This window comes from Crocodylus siamensis, chromosome 4, assembly GCF_052110815.1.
Source record: "Crocodylus siamensis isolate JL-2025a chromosome 4, ASM5211081v1, whole genome shotgun sequence".
Taxonomy (NCBI): domain Eukaryota; kingdom Metazoa; phylum Chordata; order Crocodylia; family Crocodylidae; genus Crocodylus; species Crocodylus siamensis.
This window is the reverse complement of record NC_143398.1, coordinates 229034236-229060850: the sequence shown is the minus strand read 5'-3', so window position 1 is coordinate 229060850 and position 26615 is coordinate 229034236. Positions and strand designations below refer to the sequence as shown.

At 42.5% G+C, this 26615-nt stretch overlaps 1 protein-coding gene across 2 annotated transcripts; it reads left to right on the top strand.

The window, feature by feature from the left end:
- Positions 1-267: 267 nt before the first annotated feature.
- On the top strand, positions 268-26615 carry LOC149867635 (carnosine N-methyltransferase 2-like). 2 transcript variants are annotated; one of them, XM_090045840.1, is made up of 8 exons: positions 268-609; positions 3035-3096; positions 8378-8516; positions 10773-10825; positions 17910-18017; positions 18149-18279; positions 25384-25477; positions 25610-26615. In XM_090045840.1, the coding sequence occupies exons 1-8, from the start codon at positions 584-586 to the stop codon at positions 25963-25965; spliced, it is 969 nt and encodes a 322-aa protein (XP_089901966.1). In that variant the 5' UTR covers positions 268-583; the 3' UTR covers positions 25966-26615. The 2 variants fall into 2 exon arrangements, with proteins under 2 accessions (XP_089901966.1, XP_089901967.1); XM_090045841.1 differs by lacking the exon at positions 3035-3096.

Genomic DNA, 26615 nt, shown 5'->3' with positions numbered 1-26615 from the left:
AATCCACGTCTCCCGAGTCTGATTTGAACACCCTATCCATTAACACATGTGGTCAATTTTTAACTCCAAGCCCTGTCTTGTCACTGATTTGAGATCTTAATTCATCTCTTTCTTTCTTGGGAAAAGTACAGGTCATATTCAACATAGTTTTCCCCCCGCTCTGCTGATAAGAGCCAGCTTTCTAGACATTCTGCACAGTAAATTACATGACTTAACATGCTATATTTGTCTTTGTGGATCAGATTTCAGTTGTGATGACAGGTGCCAGTAAAATCGTACCAAACACTAGAGGTCACTGAAAACTCTCTGGTAAATGAACACAGTAAATGAACAGGTGGAAACGCTAACTTAAGAGTCAAATCTGTCACTAACCTTTAGTTATGCTGAACCAGAGCATGTTGTCATTTTTCAGCTTGAGCTTGGATGAGAGGAATACTCAGTAGTACCACCAGAGCTTAGAAGGCAGCACCAAATATATACTGTAATCTAGGGGCAGACGCCAGCTGAAACTTTTATAAAACTAGAAGAAAGAAGAAACAAAGAACCAAGTCCAGAAAAGCAAGGACGTGGACAAGACCAAAGTATGGAGTCAGTGCCTGAGATGAAAAGGTAAGAAACCTTTAATACAACATTGCAAAAGTGTAGTGCAAAAAATTAAAATGATAGGTACCAACATTATGTCAAAAAGGAGCAAGACATAATGGCTGCCTCATTTGTTCTCTACCACTGACTCATAATGTGACCAAAGGTGTCATGTTCCCTTCCCATGCCTTAGTTTATCCAGGAGGCATTGTGGCTATAAGAATAGAAATGTTAATCATCAAGAGATACTAAACTTCATCCTTAACCAAGGTTAGGCTATGAGGAAGTAGACACTACAGCTCTTTGTCCTGTCCTCAGAAGCATTTGATATTGGTTGTTTTGAGACAGTGTGACAATTATGCTCCTAGAGGATCAGCTGGGTCAGCAGGACACTGTAACATGCTCAACAAACTGGCCAGTGCATTTCCCCCCTGCTCTGACCCATGGAGAGCAAAACTATTAAATAAAGGGTACAATGTTATGCAGTCAGTTTTCAGATCATATTTTATATTAGGCTGGTTTTTAAGAAAATGCCCATTTACTGGTATAGGTAAATAAGCCTTTTTTTTTTTCCTTTTAAATCTATGCAACTTCTTCCCTGTAGCCATTATTAATCTTAGAAATCATACCATGTGGTTAAAGTCACAGGTTTGTGGAAGGTTTGGTTGGAAAGTCTAACTTGGTGACTTTTATACTGGGAGGTACCTACCTACTGGTAGGTACACTACGCTTGACTCAAGGCACTTGGCAAGTTGTCTTAAGATAGCTGGAAACGTTTGACCGGTCAGAAATGAAGTACTGTATATATATTTGGCAGCCTCCCTGCTGACCTGAACTTAACTTTCTCCTCCTTATTCTGGGGAAACTATCTTGCTTCACAGAAGTTAAGTGGAAGATTTATTCTGAAAATGATCTTGCTCATTTTATCAAACTGAGCAAGTAAAAAACAATAGAGTAGGTGAGGAAGTAAATGGAGAGTTAGCCTGTGACCACACTGGAGCTGATGATATGGATTTCAGGTTTGTTTGGTGAACTTGCAATTAGTATCTACACCTTGAGAGTAAGAAGCTGTTCACTTGTGATTTTAACTAAGACTTCTTGCAATACTTTGCAGCACCCTCGATCTGTGACGTGCTCTGGAGTACCCTACACTTTCCAAGCCTTCATCAACCTAAACTGTGTGCAATTTGAGCATTTTGTCACATCTCTGCTCCCCCTTTGCTAATGACAATATATACACAGTTACTTCTAGAAAGCAGAACCTTGCTCTTGAATTCCTCCCAAATATATTTTTATTGTTTAGTGTTTCTGCTAGTGTCTCCAATGGGAAGTTATGGGTGAATTCTCCTTTTTGCAATCTTTATTTCCTGAAGTACTTTCTAATAGCCTGGGAGCAGGAGTCAGTATAATAAAACCTACCTGAGTCTCATCCTTGGCAGTGCTGAAACTGTGCTGTAAAGGGCATCCATTTCATCCCTCTCTTACTATCTCTCTCTCTTTCCTTTCCTCTCCCAGTGCAGCTCAACATATGGATGTATAAACAATTTATAGCACCATAAAAGTAGGTAAAAACCTCGCCATAGAACAGTTGCTTCACAATAATTGCCCATGTGCACCCAGTTACCCCGTGGTAAGTGAAAGTTAAACTGCAGTGCCATAGCCCTCTTCTGTTGAAGGTTAAGTTTCTAGTTTACCTCATGTGCTGTGGGCAAAAGAGACTGCACGGCGGGCACCTGCATAGAGCAATTAGTGCATGACGGGGTCTCACACCCTTTTTTCTCACAGTAAGTTCTTGTTATGTCCATATCCTCAATTCCATTGTCATTCCACTTGGCCATGACTCCAAATTTACTTCGCTCATCACGTCTCCTTTGCTGCACTTCACATATCCTCTCCCATTTATACAATCATTTAAATCTCACCTTCACTTTATAAGTGAGAAAAGTGAGCCCGAGAGATTCACATGTGACTCATCCATACCCACCCACAATAAAGTAAAAAGCTAAAACCAAAGGAAAATCAGTCCTGGACTTTGAATTGGTTATAACAATTTATTGCTTCGAACCTAGGAACCTTGTTCTGAAGTCAATGGTAAAATGTATGTTGAATTCTGTGACATCATTGTTACTTCTGGTCATGATTAAAGATCATGCGGCACATGTCAGATCAGGTGAGCTAGCACCCTGCACTGATATTGGCTCTCCATTTCTTTAGAAGACTCACGTACCTGGGCCTATTGTGTAAATCTCGAAGTTGGTATTAAATGCATTTTGGCCTTCATAGGGAATTAGCTGACAAATGAAGTTGATTATTTTTATCCTGGTATTAATGCACAGTTAGTATTGACGATAAAGGAAGGAAGATTATCTTGGAATTTTTTCTGCAGTTTCTAGGCATTTCCAGTGTCAATGTAGGTTCTACAAATAATTGAAAGGTTGTATTTTCCGTGCAGGAATAGGTTCCACAGAATGAACTTTGAAGCAGAGATTCTGACAGCTCCATGCAACAATTCAGGTATTTCTGAAGTAAAGAAAGGTTACTTTAAAACAAAAACCATGTAGTCTTTTACTAATTAAAAACATGTCTTAATCCATTTGGAAACAGATGTTGAGATGGTTAGGAAATAGGCTAAACTGGTTACTGTTTACACGCATGTCAGTTTGATAGCAACTCAAGTGATCCTAAATTTGCTCGTGGGCATATTTCAAAGTATTGGAATGGCCTGAGACTCTGCTAGATGCACTGGGGTGCCTACCAGAGTAGGGAATTAGCAGCTCTAGATGCTTTAAAGGACATGGATAACGGACCAATGACACAGAAGATCTCAGTGTGTGTCTTCCATAACTATGACACAAAGGTTTCCTAATACCCACAGCTCACTAAGTTCAGAGCTCACACCAGTCCAAATAAGATAAAGGGGGGAGGGTGATATTCTGTTGAATTATTCTTCCATGCTTGCCTATTCATTCTAGGAGAAAGATGGTTATTTCCTTCTGAATAGTATCCACACGGTGCCACTATCATGTATAACATCCTACACTCTGAGATGCATTTCTGACAGTGAGATGGACAAAGAAACTCTGTTCCTCATCATCTTCAAGAGGCAATACATAATTAATAGGAAGTCCCTTATTTTATCATCAATGAAATGTAGAGTCATTTTCTGCTTCCAGCAGCTTCCATTGGAAGTCTCTCTCAGTTGACGTTCAATAATAATTTTTGAAGCTCTGTGTGTTGCCAATGAAGAGATGATAGAAATAAATTACTGGGAGGAATATTGACTTTTTCTGCCTTATTGCTCACTATGATGATGTTATTGAAGGTAAGCAGGCTGTGTATGTGCAGTGCCATAGATTTTAGTCCTACTGTTGCCTTTTGGTCTAAGTAAGCCAATGTCGAAGGCCTTATGGGGCTGTTTCAATCAGGATGAAAAATCACTTATAGGATGCAGGTATATTCTATAGCATAATTTTGTTTGTTTAGGAATAAAAAGATATACATGAGCTCTTGTTTCCCTAAAGCCAAGGAAAAAATCTATCAACAAGGCATTTCCTTGCATAAAAATCCCAAAGCTTGGCAGCTCCAGTGAGCTGTGGCCAAATAGTTTCATAGTTGTTAGGGGCTGGAAGGGACTTTGCAGATCATCGGGTCTAGCCCCCCAGCACTTAGGCAAGAAAGACTTCTGGGATAAGATGACTCCATCAAGATGGGTATCAAGACATTTTTTAAAGATCACCAGGGTGGATGACTGTACCACCTCTCTGGGGGTAGTGTGATCCAAACCCTTGGCACTCAGCTTGTAAAGACGTTTTTCCTTGCTGTGCAAGGGTTGCAGACATATTAGCTCCATTCTGCAGGTGGGGCAGTGAGACACTGACAGATTAAGCCGTCTCTCTACACTAGGAAGTTTTGTCAATGGAAATTGAAATCCACTGACAAAAATTTGCATGCACACACAAAGTGCTTGAAAGTTGACAAGACATCAGGTCTGTATTGCCTGAATAACACCACCACCCTGAGCTCTTAGCCAACACATACAGTCACTGACACAAAGCTTTGCTCCTCTCAGCAATAGCAGGTCCCCAGTAGCAATCCCATAATACCATGTGCTTGACTGCTGTCACCAAGATTTCCAGAACAAACAAGAGGTCCCTTTGAAATGTCCCTTTGTTTCGGAAAAGTCTCTTTCCCTATGACCAAGTGTTGCAGAGAAATGGGCTTTGAAATCCTATGCTCCAACCTGGAGAAGAAAGAAGTGGTGGATGTACTCGGCATTTTGGGAGAGAGGCCGTGTAAACACAGCTTGTCAATAAACGCAGGAACATATGTTTACAAGGACATAGAAGAGGACAGTGATGAAAAATAGTGTTGAGCCAAGGCCCGGACATAACACAGGAAGATCTTGCAGAATGAAAACGTTGGGCTCATGCCAGTCACTTGGCCCTTCTATAAAGAGCCTTACTGCATACTTGTCTGAGGACCTAACCTCCACCCAATGAGAAAGGACACTTCCTGGGGTCCTGAGGAGGGAACATCTGAAAAAGCCCCACAGCAGGAAAGAGGACAAAGCCTCTTTGAATGAGGAGGACAGAGATACTCACCTCCTTCCACCCAGAGACAGACTCTTCAAAATGGAGAACAGCCAGAACCAGAGCCAGTGAGAAAGGTGAAGACAGACGTAGTGAGTGTTGTGATGTTGCTTTCCCTCTCAACGTGTGCTTGCCCTCCACTCATCTATTCCTGCTTCCCCTCCACCCCCCCCAGCTCCCATTTGAAAACAATAACCCCACCTGGGCACACAGAATACAAAGTGCAAGTTCTGGTGCTGCCAATAACGGTATGGGCATCTGTGCCCTTTCCCTTTCATTGGTGAAGCAAACTTTCTAGGTAGAAAACAGGGCCAGTATACGAGTCTGCCCCCAAAGTGATGTTTCACTGCATGTGCAGTTCTCCTGGGCCAGTTTCATATCAACAAAGGACAGAGGAAAAGTGGACTGTCCTCTATGATGGCCACTCTAATGGAAACACAGAGCCACTGTTGTTATGTCAGATAAAATGCTTCTTATTGTGTTATACATTTCACTCTGCTAGCTTAAAAAAGCACAGTCACTTACATGAATAGGCATATGATAAAAAGCCCCCTAGCAACATTTTAAAATAAATTAAAATAAATGCTGGTATGATTTATTACGCAGCTATGATATTTTTTTAGGGTGCATCCCAGTGAGCACACACATGTGGTTTGCAATGCCTCAAAGCAGTTTGAGGTCCCACAAACTACATGCAATGCATGTGCACCTGTTCACTGGACTGCTGATTTGCAGCATGGCAACTTTTTTTGACACCAGGAGATCCCAGTGATCTCCACTGAAAAAAGTGGTGCATGCAGCCACAGCCTGTGGCACCAGAAAGGGAGCCTGGCCAGCCAGAGCCATGCTCTGGCTGCCAACCTAGCTCTGAGTGGCCAACTCAGCACTGCTGTTGCCTTGGGAGGTCCACAGGACCCCAGGTAAGGTGGCTGGGGCCAGCACAGGTTATGGCCTGAGCCCCTCTACCTCACCTGGGTCACTTTGCCTCGTGCCTGAGCACATGTGCAGGGGTGGGCCCAGGGACATATTTGTGCTGCTGCTTTTTGTCCCATGGGAAATGCATGCTCCTTCACGTGTGCAGTCATTAGGACTCACCCTTAGAGTATCTTTCAGTTGCAAATCATCGTAGCAGGTTCTAGTTATTATCCATGTGTTGTGCTGCTCGGAGTCCACAGACAGTCTGTCCACCTCCACTGTCGTCCCACTGGCACATCTTTTAAATATCATACAGCATGTAGCAGCAACAATGGGATTGTTTGGCTTGCTGAGGTTTAACTAGTCATGGGACATCTCCAGTGCTTCTGCAAATGCTCAAAAGCATACTCAGCTGTCATTCTGTGTTTGTTTATATGGTAGTGAAACATTTCCTGGCTGCTGGGACAGACTGTCAATATATGGCTTCATGACTGGAGATGTCAAATATGGATGCAATGGCTCTTCTGGCAGGAATGGCCCTCTCTGCAGCTTCTTGGACAGGGAAGAGTGATGGAATATGCAGCTTCCCTGGCCTTTGTGAGAGCATGTTTCATTACCCTCATGCCTGCTCATTTGCACCAGCTCCGAACTACATCTGGACTCAAGATTTAAGAAGGACCTACTTAGTTGCCTGGCTGGTCATGAAGAACAAAGGCACAGTCTATTCCCAAAATAGAAGTAAACTTCCATAATCCAAAGGTCTTGGGAGGCTTCAGAAATATCCAGATAATCAAGGTGTTGGATAAATCTAATTCTTTTTTCAAATTACTTTTGGATTTAAGTGTGTTATGTTTCCTCAGAGAAGTCACTACATTATTCTACCATGGCTCACTTGATGAAACTTAAAGTGGTGTCAAAATGATGTTCATATTATTCCTGAGAGGATGGGACTTAGTCAAAAAGCATTCTTGAGACCAAGTTGGTCAGCGTCCCAAGCTATAGTAAGACTTTGGTGCACATTGGGTGTTCTGATGAGGGTGCACCTGTCAAGTCTTCGCTCTTCAGAGACCTCAGGCAGCTCAGCTTCACCCCGGCAATGGCCCTGTTATTAGGGGTGCATGAAATGGGATTCAGATTCGGCCTGAATTGGGGGACAGTGATTTGATGATTTGGATCACTGTCCCGATTCAATTTGGCAGAATTCCAAATCTGAAGATTCGATGCTGATTTGGGGAATCAGTGATTCGGCCATAGACACAGGTTTAAATGGGTTTTTTTCCATACCTTGAGGTACCAGGTGTGGTTTGTGAATGCAAATAGAGCATCCCACAGGAGTGCCGGGGGGATGGGGAGGCAGCTGCATGCTCAGCGGTGGACCCAGAAGTGGAGTGGAAGTACTTCCGTTTCCACTTCTGGGTCTGTTGCTGAGTGCACAGGGGACTGTCTCCCCTCCCCCCCCCGTGCCACCTTGGCTCGGCAGTCAGCTGTGGGGGAACCCCCCCCGACACAGGAGGCACAAGTCTCTGAGCTGGGGGGGCAGGGTGGGGAGACCCCCATACACTCCATGGCAGACCCAGAAGCAGACCAGAAGTGCTTCTGATCCACTTCCGGGTCTTCCAGCCAGCGTGCTGGGGAGCCCCCCCCACGCTCCCATGGGCTACTCCATCCACCCCACCATCACAGCGTTCATGAGCCTCCCGATACTTTGAGGTATGTAGAAAAAACATTTAATGCTGTGTCTATGTCTGAATCACTGAATCTCTCTGAGTATATCCGAAGGGTTCCAATTAGATTTGGAGAGATTAAAGCATCTCCTGATTCGATTCAGATTCAGAGATCTGGCCACGGAATTGGGCTGAATCTCTGCTGAATCAAATCAGTGACTGAAGCTTCACGCAGCCCTACCTGTTATATATTCAACACTGGATCCATTACATCACCACTCACCAGTGCACCCGTCTTCTGCCACAGTCATGCAACATTTTAACAATAGAGAACAACTGCTTGCAACATAAACTGGTCTTCTCCATGTGCTGGTAGTCTTCTATTAGCTACCATGCAGCTGGTGCCTCATCCCAGTGCTACAGGAGCATCAGTTGGGTGCAGCCTACTCAGGATCTTTGGCCCTGTGACAAAAGTCAAGTACTAGAAAAGAATCATTTTCTGAGTCAAAGATTTGGGAGCTTGTCAAACAGAAGTCCAAGCCAGTATGAGAGTCATGTTCAGGTTACACATAATTCTTGCTGCTGTTTTGAAGCTGCTAACATGCACAATCTGTGTTTTCTTTCAAGAGCTATACATGATCCCTACCATGAGAAGCCTCACAGCAGAAGAATACGTACAGGCCTTTAAGTCATTCTTGGATCACTCGACTGAACATCAATGTATGGAACAGTTCATTAATAAAGAAATGCCCCAAATACTAGCCAGGTAAGAAAGATTTCCATAAGACTGTTAAAGAGGTGAACAATTGCATTAGTGAAGTGGGATACAAATAATACTAAATAATAATTTAGAGGCCCTTGACTGCCTTCATTATCTTCATCCATTCCTGTCTGTCGTGTACTTTCATCCCCCAGTCATTCACATTTATTGGTCTGACATTACATCATCTAGCCCTCTTCATCTTGGTCACCTGGGTGGCCTTCCCCACTCCTGTACCTCAAGCAGCTGTTTCTTTCATGTTCATATCACTTCTATTCTTTCAATGTGGCCCTGCCCCTGTAGGTGTTGTGCTATGATTCCCTGTGCCAAGGTTGTGTCTTTGTAGAACTGATATTATCCTTGCCAATTGATGTAGTTGGCTCTTATGTGTCATTTGTGAGTAATGGGATCATACTGTGCACCAAAGATTTTCTGTAAAAGTGTCCTTTCAAAACAATGTAGTATCTTGTTTGCTTGTGAGAGAACCCAGGTTTGACTGCCAGAGATGACGGCCTGACTATGGTTTCATAGACTCGCACTTTAGTTTTCCTTGGGATGAGCCTGAATGGCAGGAGCTTGTGCAATGCAAAGTAGACTGTATTAAACATCTTAGAGGATCTTCTCAGGGATGAAGAAATTTTCAAGGCGTTTGACTTTTAAAATCCCTTATAGCACTTTTTAGAAAGTTCTATTAGACCCATGCTATTTCAATTAATGCACTATATTACTTCTCAGCTTGTGGCATAACAAGAACTAAAATCTCATTTCCATACCCATACCCTTTTAATTAGATGATTTTCCCAGGGTCAGAGCCTCAGTTTAACCATTTCCCCAAACCCCCTTTATTTACATTTTCAGGGGACAGACGGTTTGGAACACCCACACTCACCTTCAAGTGTTTTTAAGAGAAGAAAGCCAATTACCTTCACTCCTCATTATCTATTAATAAGCTTTTCAGAGAGCACTACCTGGCTTTTCTCTTAGTATGTCATGGATTTATCACTAATACATAGGCTAGTGACGAAGGGAAAGCTGAACCTTTCTGCAGGTCAAAGAAGAGCAGCACAATTTCCTCCTTACTGCTGCCTCTGTTGCTTTCAAAATTTGCAGGTCATTGCACAGGTGGCTTTCCCAAGAGCAATCAATGGTTTTTGAGTTCTATTGTGGGAGAGTGACAGCAAAAGAAAATGGTGCCATTTTATTTATATGGCCTTTTTAGGTGCCAAGAAATGTCACTGTCCAGAAGATCCTGTTGACTGCAGTTGGAAACTAGCAGCCCTTAATGGCAGAACCCACAAGGGTTTAGCACAGGGGGAACAACCATCCAGAATCAGCAGAATAGCTTGAGAGAAGAAGAAAGAGGATACTGGACTCCTCTTCCAAAGAGGGGAATGGTGGGATGTGGCCATGAATTTTCTGAAGGTGGTGAAAGAGTCTAGAAATACACAAGTGTAGACAGTGGGGCATGCACAAGCTAGTGTTGTAGCCCTGGGTGAGGTAGGTTAAATCCTGAGATGGTTTATGGATGAGGGAAGGGCTAAAGATGGTACCAGGTGTATTAGTGGCTTGGAGGCAGAGTCAGGATATATACAAAGGCTGGGTAGGTGGGCAGAAAAGTGTGTAGTTTGTGTGAGAAGGGGAAAAGGTGGAAAGGGAGGCGAAGGTTGAGAAATCTTGGGTCCGAATGTGAAGGGTTTGGGATGCACAGCCTGCTATATGACCCCATAATATCACACGGAAATTGTCATTAGACTTCTCTTCAGTGACAACGAGTAATGGCAGTGGTGACTTTTCTCAGGAAGATCTTTTACGGGAACTGAACTGTTGTACTCTAGTCTAGATATAAATTGCCAGCGGCATCAATTACTTGATAACTCTAGTCTAGGGATACTTTGTTGCACTAGATTCTGGCACATCATTCTCCTTGGCTGTAAAAATATTTTTCATTGAATGCAAATGAATGACATTTAATACAGTAGCCAACTGCCAACTGTACTTCTCTACTTTGAAATATGAGTCAGCTGTTGGTATGGAGCATATTCATGCAGTGCAGTATAGTACAGGCACAGCTATGAGGAGACCGTCACATTTCTAGGTCAGTTTAGGTGACAAGCTTCAGTGAATTCTGCAAAAAATATACTAAATCCTGGGATATTTTGTTGCTGCATTAGCACCAATACCATGCACTTTAATAGATTTAACACAGAGACTTGGTCTTAACATTATGATTGAATAATGCATTGTATGCATTTATCATTTCAGTCTTGGAAATGGAAAATCCACTATAAATGTTCTGGGAGTTGGAAGTGGCACAGGTAAGATGTTTAAAGCTAATAACAAAACTAATGTACTACACCTGTGTTTCTATTTTAAGGATTTGGTACATTATAGAAAGTGCTGTCAAAACATTGAAAAAAATAAAGAAAAGTATGGAAACTATTTTAATATGTCGAATTTACAGTGAAATAGAAAGTGAAGGAAATGGGGACCTGAATCAACAGTTAAAATAGCCTTTCTTCATTAAGCACCTGGATTCAAATCCCTATTTATCTAACAAATGAGAAAAATGTGTTGACTTTAGTTCCAGTTCTAGCTGTACATGTTGAAACAATGCAGTTGATTAAGGCTGGGGGGGTTTTTTGAACATTCCAAAGTTTATTTTTCATTGAAAATGGACTGTAATGGAAAATGTTTTTGAAGCAAAACCTCATTTCTGATGATTTTTAAAAATATATTATTTTGGAAAACATGAATTTTTGGTATTTTCAGATATTTGTATTTTTAAAAACTCTGGAGAAATGTCCAGATTTATTTTTCTCTCATGCAAAGTTAGGAGAAGATTAAACAAATTGAGAAAAGTTCATGTTTTCAGAGTCATAATTTTCATTTTAGAAATAACACCTTCAATTGTAAGCATTAAATTCTTGCTCAAGACTTCCACCTTTAAACCTGACACTTTCTCTTAGTTTTTATTTGATCCTTTGAATTAGAGACGGTAACAGAGTACATACTTGAGGCTTTGTTTTTCCAAAAATTGAGAAAATGTCTGAAAAAGTAGAGGGAAAAATGCACTATAAATCTTTTTGGGGGGTGGGAGCAGGGCACAAGTCTAAAAAATAAACTTTCCTATGTTTTCTTAGAGTTTAATGCCATTTCAAAAGGAAAAACCATTACCTGATAGGGACATTTCTAATGAGGACTTATTTTTCTGTGAAAAATTCTGTAAGGAAAATATCCATTATCGGGACAGCTGTTTTATGAAATGCCTTCACAATTTGGCATGACTAGCACTCCACTCAAGACTGTCTGGGGACTGGAAAGCAGAGGTTCCTCTGCTGTGGTCCAGAGTGTTGATAGAAAGATTAATTATGAGCTCTGACCTTTTCATGCTAGGAATCTTATGTCACGAATACCAAAAAAGTGAGTTTAGCACACTAGGTTATTAATGGAGGCTGGTTACCTACTCGCTATCCTTGATGGCTGGTGGTGACCCAGATCAAGTTTTCTCAGTCATGCAGTGTTTTTTCACAGTTGGAACAACTATCAGTAACTAAACAGTAAATTCCAGATTTCTGATCGGTTTGAGTTATCAGAATGGCCTCTTTCATTTGAACTTCACTCCTGCTTCATGAATATTTTCATGAATTGATTGAAGTTGATGTGTAGTACCTGATTCCTTCCAGTAAACTTAAACAGCTAGATTTATACAAGACTGGGAAGTGAATGAGACCTGGAAAATCACATCTAACAGTCACTGAATCTGTCACTGTTCATACTGGTACAATGACGTGGCTGTCTCTGCCACACCCCCTTGCAACTTCCTAATCTTGAAGACTGATCATTTAAAGGCTGACATGTTCAGGAGTCTTACGGAGAGGTTAGATCACATTAAAAATGGCCATCTGATCTAATTTAGTTTGCCCAGGTGCAGACGTTACATATAATCAATCTAAGATCCGAACAGAACAGACTGGTCTACAGAACGGCAGAACCCGGTTTAAGATAAACTTGGATCGATGTACATTCAAACTTAATTGATCTAGGTTAGATGGGTGAATGGCACTTCTGTACAGTTACCTGCACAGCCCCAGGGCTGGGAAAGCCCAGCCATTGGCCCAGCCCCAGGCTGTGCTTTTCCTACCTTTCCCCTGGCAGCAGCCTATTTTTAGCCCCCTGGCCCCTCATCCCCACCTGTGAAGCAGTCCCACCCCTCAGGCTCCTAAACCCCCTATCTTGCAAGCTGCTTCAGGTGCTGACTTTATCAGCATTCACCACTGCTGGAAACTAAGGAAGTAAGTGTCAGTGGGAAAAGGGGCAGGAAGGATGGGGGAGACCAGGAGGCTAAAAATAGCTCCAAGACTCCCTGTAGACCCCCACAATCCCTCCTGCAGATCCTACCAGGCCCTCCATCCCCCATGGAACCTATTTGCACCCCTAATCCCTCTTGCAGATCCTGCCTACCTCCCCATCCCCTACAGACACCACCTGACCCACTGATATGCCTCCTGTGGATGCTGACTGCCCCCCCCCCCCCGATCCTACCTGTTCTGACTGCTCCAATCTCTCCTGGGATTACCATCCACCACTCAACTCCTGATCCCTCCTACAGATGCCATCTGCTCCCCATATCCCCTCAATCCCTCCCACAGATGCTGCTTGAATCCCCAATTTCCCATTGACCCTACTTGCACTCCCCACCCATCAACACCCTGCCACTAGCCCTGCCCATCCTGATGTACCTTAGATTGGGTAGCCATTTTTAATGTGATCTAACTTCCCCCTAACCTCCCAAATGTTGGTGCTTAGCCAACAAGAAGAATAGGGAACTGATTATAACTAGGATGAAACTGTATGAGATGAAGAGATGAAGGAACGCTTTGTAAAACAAGGAGAATAAAGACACCAAAATGAAAAATAATAGAACACAGACAATTAAAAGCAAGTTTCAGGTGTAATTACGTAGTTTCCGAATCAAAATCAAATCACAGTGGAACGTAGAACTGGCCACGCTCACTGACCACCTAAAAATGCTTTAAGGAATGGCAAACAGCTTTTATTTGTGGCTTTTTCTGTTGGTTTGGGGATTTAAGTGATTACCAAACTGCACAGTAAATAAACAGCATTCATCAGCCTGCAACATCTGAGAAGCATTCTGCTCATGTTTACAGAAGCAGTGCTACACATTTCATAAGACATTTTTGACCAGTCCTGAGCCATACCCTGGCCAGAATACAGCAATCAGCATCTCTCTTCCTCATCAATGAACTCAGGTCAGAATAAAGTCTGAACTCTAGCACACTTGGTCTCAGGTCACATTTGTAATCAACATATTCTTCACCTCACATGTAGCTCTGGAGTTACACATGAGACAAGACATTAGTCAGGATTGGTAAATGCAGCAGTCTGCCCTATATCTGTGTCTATATGTATTTATAGAATATGTCAACATACAGTTGTATCTACCAGAGACACAACTGTCATTACCTAGAATGTCTCTGCTTCATCTGCATGCACTTCTCTCCCAGGGACCAGATTCTTTTGGAGTTCCTTGGGTCCATGCCTGCACACTAGGGGCACATCTAGATGAGTGTGCACATGTCTGTTGTGACATTTCAAAGCAGTTTGGTATGCTGAGAACAAAAAAATGTTCCCCATGCTATGTATTTGCATCACGGGCTCTAATTTGATACCTGGATTTCTAAGTATGAAAAAAACCCCACCCCAGAAAAAAGGTTCTGCAGTGTGCCCAGAGGCAGGCTGGGGCTCAGACCTCCAGAAGCACTCTGGCATCTGGCCAGAGCATCTCTATGGTGCTTCTGCTGTCCTAGCATGCTGCGTTAGTGTGTGGGGCAAATAGAAGCAGGGCAAGGCTGCAATGTAAGCTGGCCCCAGGTACTGTCCCAGGTAAGCCAGAACTGGCCACGGGGGGACTGTGTGGTTTCGGGGGTGGGGGGTTGTGGGTGTGAGGTGTGTGGGTGGGTATGGATGGGTTTGGGGGAGCGGCAGGGTGTGTGTGGGGGGATGTGGAATGTGTGGGGAGTGGCAGGGGTGTGGGGGGATGTGGAGTGTGTGGGGAGTTTTGAGGGAGAGCTAGTACATGCCCATTTCCCCCCACCCCCTGAAGCATACAGCCCGCAGTGCTGGCAGCAGCAGCCAGCCAGGCCACGCTCACTGCAGTGCTGACCTGAGGTCAGTGCAGGGAGAACAGGCCCACCCCGCTAGTGCATCTTTTGACACTCAGTGTGCTAATGGGGTGGGCTGGGTTGGGTTGGGCCGGTTTTCCCTGCATGGACCGTGGATCAGGCAGTGCTGCAGCGGGCATGGCCCAGCTGGCTGGCTGCTGCTGCCAGTGCCAGGAGCTGTGCACCACCAGGGGTGGGGGGAGTGGGCATGTGGCGGTCCTGCACACAGTATAAGAACCTATGTGAGCAGTTTGTTTTGGCTGTCTACTCCTCCCAGAAGATGTCCAGGTAATTTCGATCCCCCATGACCACCACCTGCCTCGCCTGAATGGCCTCTGAGAGCTGCCTGGAGAATACCTTGTCTAGCTCATCAACCTGATGAGGAGGTCTGTAGTAGACCCCCACTACCAGGTCCTTTTCCCCTGGCCTTCTGCACTTATGTAATTCAGCTGCCAGATTTCACTGGTTTTCCATGAAAAGCAATAAAAATCCATATCCCTTCCAGTCCAGCACCACATACATGTAATAGACATAGTACCACAAGAAGTTTTCATCCTGCTAAACTGGTGGAAAGACCCTCTGCACATGGAACACTATTCTCTGTACTCTTACTTGCCAACCCTCTGGTGACTGATGCCACCACAGAGGGATGGGGTGGCTCTTCTGGATTAATTTTAAGTATTGCTACTGGAGGAACCTTGAGAATCTCATTTACATATGAACTGCTTAGAGCTATCTGCCTGGTATGCCAGAGTTTTCTGCTTCTTCAGGGGTCAGTAACTCAAATGCCAAAGGATACCACCACAGTGATGCCTTATGTCAATAGAGATCATTTCCACCATGCTTGGAAGTCAAATTAGTACCTTTTTAGTTAAGTCACACCAGAACACATTATGTTCTTGACCTTCAAAATACTTTGACAGCTGTGATCAGTAGGAATTTTTCTGAGAACTAAGTTCTGAAGGCATGGACTTAAAGACTATCTTTTTTTGCAAGTGTGGATCCCAAAGGCACACGTGTTTCCAACAAATAAGCAAAATAATTGTCACATAGTCTTCTCCAGAGGAGGTACAAACCCAGGCTGACTCTAGAGCTTTTTTTTCTTGAACACTAGTGTTGCTGGGTGCCATTTGATCAATCTCCATGATATCCAAGGTCTTCAGGAGACTGAAACAGATTGCATATGATTATGATAGCTCTAGATCATTGGTTTTCAACCTGTGGTCTGCAGACCCCTGGGGATCCACAGACTATGTCTAAGGGGGTCCACAAAAGATGACTATGATCAATCAATTCACACTTACAATTCAAAGGGGATCTGTACCTCCTTTCAAAATTTCCAAAGGGGTTCAAACTTCCATTAAAAAATATTTAGGGGTCTGCAAATGAAAGAGTTTGAAAACTACTGCACTAGATGGACTAGTCTTCTCTGGTATTCGGACTTGAAACACAGCCACAAGTCACCAATCTATAGAGCCAGGGTCATATCATGCACCTATACCCAATTATATGGGGGCTAAACAAAAGAGGTGTTTTGTTTGAGCATCCCAGCACTATGTCTCCCTTAACTTCTCCAGTCTTAATAGTACTGGTATACATGTCTCCAGGTGATCCAGACTTCCCAGCAATGCCAGAAGAATTCATTTAGCAACAACACCAGAAGTAGTCCATGTGGCCAATCACTTGAAGAAAAAAAAATAGATTACCATACAATCCTGATGAACAATAATTGTTGTTCATCAAAATACCACATTTGTGTGTGTACAACATGACCCAGAATATAATACACACTTTGTTTTTGAAAATCAGAATGAAGAAAAAAGGACTTTTATAGAGAGATGGCTGCATAGGACAGGGAAAGAGCCTAATCTTTTGCTGACTTTATCCTTCCTTTCCTGCTTAACTAAAGCTGTAACCCTAGCTGCCGCTGAAGGCTGGTCTCCATGGGCAGATCTAGTTTTGAATAGATTTGTGGTTTTGAAAGAGTCTCTAGATCTGTGAAATGGGAGAAAAGAGATGAGAAACAGGTAGCAGACATAAAAATGTCCCTAAGCAAGGTTAGTGTGACTAGTGGAAGATGGAGACCATTAAAAAGGAAAGGCAGTCGTTAACACCGGAGGCAGGCTGGGGCTCAGACCTCCAGAAGCACTCTGGCATCTGGCCAGAGCATCTTTATGGTGCTTCTGCTGTCCTAGCATGCTGCGTTAGTGTGTGGGGCAAATAGAAGCAGGGCAAGGCTGCAATGTAAGTGGAGTGAAAAACAATTAGACATTAGGTTCAATTGACTCCTTCAACTGCCTGAATAGTAATGCCACAACTGTTGCACTTTAGACCAGGAGTCAAAATAGGGTGCACCTATCTTGAGTACTAATAGATTCTTGCTTAATATGTGCTGAATTGAGTGGGGGGGACACTGGTTTTGGGAGAAAAGGTGCATGTTATATGCAACAAAATATGACACATTGTTCACACAATTCTACAATCCAGCCTCTTTCCCTGCTATTAGAGTCCAACACTTCTGGCAAAAGAACGGAAGGGTGGCTTATCCCACTCTTGCCGTTGTGTCATCATTTTGAATGATGTGAAATCTCATAGGTATCACGTGCAGCCCCAGTGGAATCTATTGACCAGAAACTTCTGTAGAACTTGTGTGGACAACACCGTTGAAAGAACCAGTTACCTTAGGATAAATAATTACTCTTTTGTCCAGCTTGCTTAGAATTAAGCGGATAACTAACATTGTTTATTTATCCTAATTACTTTGATTGGTTTGCCATGTAACCAAGTAAGTACCACCTTTAGTAGGTCCCATTACTGCTTAGCTTTCATTGTTTCTATGTCCCATTATTCCTTGTTCCATTACATTTTCCTGTTTATACTATGCAAACTGCTTGTATGGGGACAGTGGTACTGGTATTTCATAGATTTCATAGACCTTAGGGCTGGAAGGGACCTCGGAAGATCATCGAGTCCAGCCCCCTGCCCGAGGGGCTGGGGTCATAGGATCCCAGCAAGATAAGCGTCCAAATTTCTCTTGAAGGTGTTCATTGTAGGTGCTTGAACCACCTACTAGATTATTACTATAATTAGATTATATTTTACTGTAAAAAAATTAGAAAAGGCATGATTTTTGATCAGATGATATAATAGCTGACTGCTTCCTAATGGACTTCTTTTTTGACATTTTAAAAGTATTTACTATGTATGTATTGTCTAGGTGAACAGGACTTGAAAATGATCAGGATAATGCAGGCACAGCACCCAGGAGTCTTGATTAATAATGAAGTCATAGAACCCAATCCACAGCATGCTGCATCATACAAAGGTACGGCGCACATTGTTAAGGCAAGAGGATGCCTGTGTTTTGATACGAGGTAGTTATGAATATTAACCTAGGTGGTTTTGGGGTTTTTTTGGTGAAATTCATGTTTCTTTGTTTTTTTACTTTATAAACAGCATTAATTAATAAATCTCCTGATCTTCAGAATGTCTCATTTATTTGGCACCAGATAACTTCCACTGAGTATGAACAGCAAGTGAAAGAGAAAAATGCACCAAAGAAATTTGACTTCATACATATGATTCAGGTAAAGAAATATTATTTTAATACAATTTTTGCGGTTGTAAAACCTTCTGCTGAGACAGGACTGCACGTCAGAAGGTTCTGAGCACTGAGGGGCACATCCTGCTCCCCTCCCCACTTTATAGACATTTTAATAACATGACAGATTTTGTTTGATTCAAGCCCAGCCTGAGTCTGTTATATCCAAAAGTCATTACTATCAGGCTTTTGGGCTTTTCAGTGGCCTATCTGAAAGAACATGGTGATTACGAATCGGGTCCCAGTGGGCACATGTACTCAGCAGAAAATCACAACAAACTGGTACTAATCTCTGCAGAAGTTAATGATGTAGTGGGACTAGAAAATGAACATATTCTCTCGCAGAGATTTTCCCTTAGGTCAGTACTGAAGGCTGCCTTAAAGCTCTGCTCTTGGTGGTGAGCTAAAATCCGTTGTCCCAAAACCTGCCATTGAATCTAATCACTGTGGTGCCTGAACATTAGTTTTATCATCCTCCTTTGCTGATGTCACTGCACAGTCCTTGGAAATGGGGACGATTTGTGCAAGGTAATAACTATCAATTGTATTCTGCAAAAGAGAGAATTACTGGCTGAAATGATCACTATGTATCACCAGGTACATTCTCACATGCTTGGAAAAAGTCATACCATCATCTTCATTTTACTGCAGGATGCCTTGATTTTTATATTGTGGTTGCTGTGGAGAGTGTAGAACTGGGTAACAATTACTACATGGCATTCATACATCCTGAGCACCCAGCAGCCAGCTTGGAGTGTGAGCAAGCATTCTTGCTCTGTGTGGCATCCTGATTTTTAAGCAGCATGGCTTTGATTAATAGGGTGTTTCACCCTGTTTCCTTTGTTCTGCAGGCTTATTGAACTGCATACTAACTCTCTATGCATTATGTAGATGACCTTGGGATATAACCATCTCTCTTTGAAAGTGGCATTAAAAATCACATCCATCCTATTTCTTATGATTTTTTTATTATTCGCATTGCAGTAACATTCAAAATGGTATTCAATTAGGCATAAAGGATACAGAGAAATATGCAGTGTTAACTCCAAAATATTTGCCATCTGTAAGTGACAAAAAAAAATCACAATAAGACTAGGAGGTACCACTCTGGAATAGACCTGTGCTCCACCTAGTCTACAGTCATTTCTCTGACAATTCCCAGTAAAGACTTGGCAGGAAAAGATGCAAGACCCCTTCTAATAAGATCACCAGTAAGCTCTGTGAAAACATGCAACTGTTCCTGCCATCACTAATTAATTATAATTAAAAATAAAATGCAACAAGTGAGAGAAAAAAGTAATATTAGTCAGATTCTGTTAAACTGGAACACATGGGAACATCTGCAGCCAGCCAAGGGAATACTGCTTAGAGCGAGCTGCCTACAAGAAGGCAGGCAATTAGATACCAAAGGACAGGAGTGCCTGGTGCAGCAGTAGCTCTGCTGCCACAAGACAATAGGGCAGTGCCCAACTGGACAATGAGGAAGCAGCAGTAGCGGTAATCATCAGCTCCCTTGGAAACTGGATGGCAGCTCCTGATGAGCAATCCCTGCAGGCGGTGGGGAGAGTCACTTGACCTGCAGGAGGCAAGGCTTAGGAAGCACAAAAGCCCAGGAGTTGGGTCAGGTGGCCAGGGATGGAGCTCTGCCCTGAAAGGACTCTTCATGAGTGACTGGCGCAGGCTGCTTGCCCTGAGGATGGCAAGCTGCCCAGAGAAGGAGCTCTGCACTCAAGGACCCATGGCTGAGAGATATACTGGGAGCTGACTGCCATGAAGACCACAAGTAAGGAATTAAAGGCTTACCGGGGTAGGTTCCTGATATAGCCAGTAGGCTTACAGTTTGTGTGGTGGCCAGGGTGCTTAAATTTTGTGTATAGTTATAACCAGAGGACAGGATGGCACTGATAGGAGAGGTTAGGAGGTCTCAGTGGTGCCAGAGTGGCATGTGACTGTGTCGGGGAGCCCCACTAGGGCCCAAATCACAGAATAGGCTCTGGCCAGGGGAAGCAAGCCTAGGGAAGAGTGAGAGACTGAAGCACAGTGACCCAAGGGGCAAGCCCACGTGGGGCAACAACTGTGGCTAGTGGCCTGTAGCCCAGAGGGGCAGAACCGCAGCTTGACAGAGGTGAGAACTGGTGCCAGGAGCCCATAGCCTAAAGTGGATGAGAACAAACATGGCTAGAGAGCCCACAGCCCAAGGGGTTAGAACTAGAGCCAGGGGCCCATAGCCCAGAAGTAGACAGAGAAATAGCAGCTTGAGCTCTAGGATGGGCAGTGACTGAGCCCCAGGGGCAGAGACTGAGAAAAGGCAAGGAGGCCTGAATGAACTGGAACAGAGATTGGGGGCTGAGTGCCCAATGATGAGTGATTGGTAATACCTGGCGCGGGGGGTAGGGGCATGGTTGTAGGGGAGGCTGAAGGTCATAAAAGGCCCATACAGCATCTGGTGTCCTGTGGGGTATGTACAGGAGAACTATTTTAAATTTTTCACTGGAAACTTTGAAGAAGATGGTTTGGTTAATTATAAAACTTACGCATTTGGGGTTTTTTCCCATGTGTTTATGTTGAAATCGAAGCTTTCGTTTTATCTGTTCTCCTCATATCTACTTCTTTTTCTTTTTCTTTCTTTTTACCCCTTCTTTTGAATTAATAGGATCATAGCAAGGGGCCTCACAAGGTCATCTGATCATCTCATCACCTGGTCATCTAATCCAGGCTCATCCCAGGCAAAAACATTCCAGCCAGGTGTCTATCCAATGTGCTCTTGAAAATTTGAAAGGATGGAGACTATTATTATGGTCTCTAACTCTTCTGGGTAGCTTGTTACAATGCTTAACCACCCTTATAGTCAGAAAGTTCTTCCTAATCTCTAAATTTTCCCTGCTGCAGCTTGACGCCATTGCTCCAAGGTCTGTTCCCTATGAGAAAGAGGAAAGTCCCTCTCCATCCTCTCTATAATTTCCCTTCAGGTATTTGAAGACTGTTTTAAAATCCCCCTACAGTGTTCTCTTCTCCGAATGAAATAACCCTTAGTTCTTCCAGCCTTTCCTTATAAAGTAGTCTTCCCAGGCCTCTAATTATTCTAATTGGTCTCTGTTGGATTCTTTCCAATCTATCCACATCCTTTTTGAAGTGTGGGGCTTAATACTGGACACAATACTCCAGTGCTGAACAGGGTGGAAGATTCACTTCTCTTAATTTGCAAGTGATACTCCTGTTAATACAACCCAGTATGTTATTGGTCTTTTTTTGCAGCAAGAGCACACTGGCTCACATTCTGCTTATAGACCACTATAACCCCTGGGTTCTTCTCTGCAGTACCGCAGCCAAGCCTGTCATTTCCCAGCCTGTATTTGTGCAGTCAGAGACATAGGAGGCTGCTGGAGCATGGTAACTGCCACACTCCAGCAAACTCAAATAATCAAATGGAATTCCAGTGCATCGGAGCAGCCTCAATGCTCATGTATAGGCACTCGTAAGGTCCTTTCCAGCCCTACTTCTCTGTGATTGTTTTAACATACAATCTACCAAATGAGCTCTGTACGGTCACTTTCCACCTTTCTGGCAGAAGTACAATCAATCAGTCATCCACAAAAAAAATCCCAGTGTAGTCTTGAACTCAGTCAAGCAGCACCCAAGGTTCTCCCTAATGGGTTGGCACTGTTTAATCATTTCTTTCCTACTACTCAGAATTGCAACCTAAACCTGCTGATTTAAGTAAAACCCAGCTTAAATACGCTCCAGCACTGTAGCTTGAATATTGGTTCTGGGTGTGGTCAGTGCTCCTAGGACAGTGCAGGGGGCAGTTATTGCCAAATGGCAAAGGAAAGACCAAAACACTGCAAGGTCTTCAGGGCTAAACTCACCTTCAAGTCAAATTATTACAATATAGGAATGTGGGAATGAACAGTCTATTACTGAGCATTTCCTCACACCTGATTTACAAAAGTCTTTAACGGTCTTAACTTGTGAACAGTTCATCCACACCTCCACTTTTCAGTATTCTGGTTCCTACTTCCCTTAACTTGTAAATGCAGCAGAAAATTCAACGGAGTGAGAGAGAGAATGGATCTAAGGTGAAGCTAAAGCAATTGTTGTGGTGTGGCAGGGGCTATTCATCTGAAAGCTGCTTTCTATGAAATAAATGTGCGTAGCATCGATTGTGATGAATAGTAATGTAGGAGTTATCCAAAGTGGAATGCAGGGTCTTGAGGAGCCACAGAGGTAGATTATGTTACAATGGGCAAAATTAATTAAGCTGTTATGCAGGGATGATGACAATAGCTTAGAAAGTCTGGAACATGCCTTATATGAAGGGATTTATAAAACTCGTGCACTGGTAGGGGACATGGATCTTGCTGAGATTCTTTTCTGATAGTGGGTCTGAATTCATAATCATAGGATGATGAAAAATGCCAGAAGAAAATATGCCAAAAAATTGTAAAAAAATTCCTTCATACAAGCCATCCTACTCTCTGTTACAGAGTCTGATTTGCTGTTCTGTTGCTGGCCACGACAGAATCCCTTGTGGTTGGTCTGTGATATCAATACGGGGATGAAAATGTTCTGGCAGTGATAACATCTAGGTAACACAATGCGTTAACTTGATTTGCATTGGAAATGGCAAATTGCTTTTCAAGTAAAGCATTAAAATTATATTGCCTCCCTGGCTGAAACAATCATTAACCTTATTTTACAAGGTTAACTTGTCTTATAAGTGACTAGTCCTGTAGATCATACAATTAGATAGTAGGTAATAGTAGTTAGTCATGTTTCTTTAATATTTTACACCGTGTTTAAGTTTGTGAAAGAGAAATTTTCACATGGATTACCTACATCAACACACATTCCCTCCACTTTTCCCTGGCCAGTTCTTCTAGGAGTCACTCTCCAGACCATCAGAAAGAAAATTCAGTTTGAAGTTTCTGAGCTGCAACACTCTGGAGACATATACATTAGCAGAGCTAAAGGCCACCCACCATCCTGGATAAGGCAGGAAGAAAGACAAGACACCAGGGATGTGATTTAAGTGGGCTGTGACTTTACTAAGCCAATGCACCAGAGAACTATCCAGTAAAAATGGGTACAATGCAAGCCATCTTTCCTTCTTGTTATAGGCTTGCTCTTACCATCCTCACCAGACCCAAGTTGGGACTATCTTTTTCCTCCCCACCCCCCAACCTTGCTAGTAGGGAAAAGAGAGTTGTCTCCTCATTGTCCCAAACATTTGCCCTACTTGTTTGTCCTAACTGGATCCCTCTGCATCTATACTCTCCTGCATTCCTCCTTTCCCCCATATTACATTTTTCTGTCTCCAGCTGTGTCCCTCTTTCCTCTAACAACTTTGCTTGTATGCTCCCTTACTCTCTGGAGCACCCTCCTAGTTATGTGTCAGTTGCGATCAGTGATTCTCAGACAGGCTGCTGTGGCACCCTGGGGTGCCATGAGATTTGGTTTAGATTGCTTGCTCTTTTTTAGGGAGCGGAGACCATGTCTGTTTAATAGTTTGTACAGAACCTAGCACCATGGTGCCCCAAACTTGCATTGTACCTTTGAGAACTATTGAATTGTATCAAGTCTGTGGTGCAGATAGTCCTCTAGCTTGTCACCAACAGTGATCAGCACCATCTGGTAGTGCCAGATGGTACAGGAAATTGTGTTATTTGCAAAAGTGCAACAGCATGCCTTCCACAAAAGTCTCCTCAAAATCCCTTGAGTCAACTTAAAACTCAACCATATCATGATACATAATCAGTGATAACAGGAAATTAAGGATTGTGCTATTTTTATGTCCAGGGTATAGTTACTTAAATACCTTCTGACCTTTCTAAAATGTTTGCATAAGTAGGGAACATAACACTATGCTCAAAGTCCATTAAAGTCAATAGAGGTCATTTAGTTGACTCCATGGGCTTTTGATCAGGCCCATAGAACTAAATTGGATTTTCCTTGAACATACTGAATACAAACATGAGAGTTTTGTGTGGAATAAAAAAACCTGTATTTATGAAGACAGAAAGCAAATACACTTATACCTAATGCACAGGAGATAAAAATTGAAACAGAATTGTTTATTTTAGTCAGAAATGGAAGCTGAAGTTAATTACTATCAATAAACAATCTGTGGCTAAAGCTGCTAATTTGATCTTTTTGCACGTATAACCAAAGAGATAACAAGTAGAAACAGAGTAGTGCTCTTGCCTCAGTATATGCCTTAGTCCACTGCCAGAATACTGTGTCCAGTTCTCTTCTCCATCCATCAAAGGGATGTAGGAAGCTGGAGAATGAAGCTTTAAATGTTATGGTAATTAAACATCAAAACAATTTACCAGGGGGCATTCACCACTGCTTGGCATTTGAAAAATGAAATTAGATCTCCCTCCAAAAGATGTTTTAATCCAGGTTCTGGAACAAAAGATCTTTGGCCTACATATACAAAATGGCACACTAGAATATCATAATGGTCCCTGGGGTCTATGAATCCACTAATCTAATGTAATATATAACTGCTCACAAATATATGCCATTTTGGGGCTAGACCTAATGGTTCAAAAGATCCCTTCCAGTCCTAGGTACCTGTTTGTTGTGTACATGTTGTTCAGGAAAGAAGTTAGACAGAGGCAGAATTCCATAAATTGCTCATTTGTGAATCTGCCCATGCTGATTATCCATTGAGGAGAGATTATCTTTTATGCCAGACTTCATCACATCATAAATGTGGTCAGCTTCATCCAGTGTTGGGTGATTCAGCTCAGCGTGTGTGTCAGCAATCAGATGCTATGATGAGCACTAGAGAAAACTTCAAGACAGAGATTGATGTATTCAGTTCAAGGATACTCCTCTTGGATCATCAGTGTGATTTTTCTCATGCTTCTCTTCCCACAGTCCTTCAGTTTCACCATGAAATTTAAACCTCTTTGTTCTCCAAGCATTTACATGAATGTTATTTGTGATGAGAATGACCGTGACATACCATCTCGATATAGTGCAATGAAATGAGTTAAGCCTTAAAAATGCCCCATTGCACTGTAAAGGCAGGATGACGTAACTGTGGCTGTATAGCTGTTTGTCACTTTTTTGTGATTTGTAGATGCTTTACCGTGTGGATGATATTACAAATACCATCAAGTTTTTCCACAGCTGTCTGGACCAAAATGGCAAACTTCTGATCATAATTTTATCAGGTAGGATTTTTTTTTAAATAAGAGATGTGAAATATTAGATCAGAAATACTTGTCTTGCAGATTGACTTAGTTTGCTAATATTTGAACATTTTGGACTTGTGAAACTAATCTTTCTGGCACTGTGTTCAACAGGTAGCAGCGGATGGGCCAGCATATGGAAGAAATACAGGCACTGCTTGCCCTTAACTGACAGTGGCCACTACATCACATCTGATGACATCAAAGATATTTTGGAGGGAATGGGAGTTGAATACCAAGTGTACGATTTCCCATCTGGATGGGATATCACCAAATGTTTTATTGAAGGTGATATGACTGGGGGTCACATGATGGATTTCCTGACAGGGACTAAAAACTTCATGGGCACTGCACCTCTTGATCTTAAGAAGCGCCTCCAAGAGGCTCTGTGCCAGCCAGAATGTAGCCATAAAAAAGATGGAAGCATCATTTTCAGTAATGATTTGAGTATGATTGTAGTCAAATCCTAACACTGAGGAGTAGATGCTGACATTATTTCCATCAGACAAGCTGCATAGGGATAAGTGCCAGGCTCGCCAAGAGAAGAATCTTAAAAATCTTTTGTGTGATGCACACCAAGTATAAAATCTTCCCCCAGCTGAAGTCAGCAGGGGCTTTACCATTGACTTCAATGGGCCAGGATTTCACCCAAAATATTTAGTCTAGTCTGGGCTTTGCATAATATATTTTAGGAATGGAACCCTACTTTTCTGCACAAGATTCCTCCACAAACAAGTATTATAGCAGATGTTATATATGAAAAACACTAGAAACTTGAAAAAAGGAGAAAAAATATACCAAAATTCTGCCCGTACAGTTTTTATTATGCTTGTATCATGTGTACAATGTAGGATGCTACATGTTTTCTGTGTACAGTACCTTTACCTTTCTAAGAATTCAGTAACCATGTTGTTTTCAGAATAGCTATAACCCATACCTGAAGAAATATGTATTCTGTGCTCTTTGATACAAAAGTCTAGGTTTTGTTCTTTATATAGACATAATATGAATTCTGATTATGGAGATGGGACTGCAAACTAACAATGAGCTTAAAAAAATTCCAGAAAAAAATAAAAAGTTTCTCTGTTTTAACAAGAAAAGTAAAAAAGTAAAATGGAAA

Bases quoted from the DNA above. Each gene is read 5' to 3' on its own strand.
- LOC149867635 (XM_090045840.1), top strand. From the start codon at position 584: ATGGAGTCAGTGCCTGAGATGAAAAG. The intron at 10,826-17,909 runs GTAAGATGTTTA...TGTATTGTCTAG, and splicing joins GGGAGTTGGAAGTGGCACAG to GTGAACAGGACTTGAAAATG. The intron at 18,280-25,383 runs GTAAAGAAATAT...TGTGATTTGTAG, and splicing joins ACTTCATACATATGATTCAG to ATGCTTTACCGTGTGGATGA.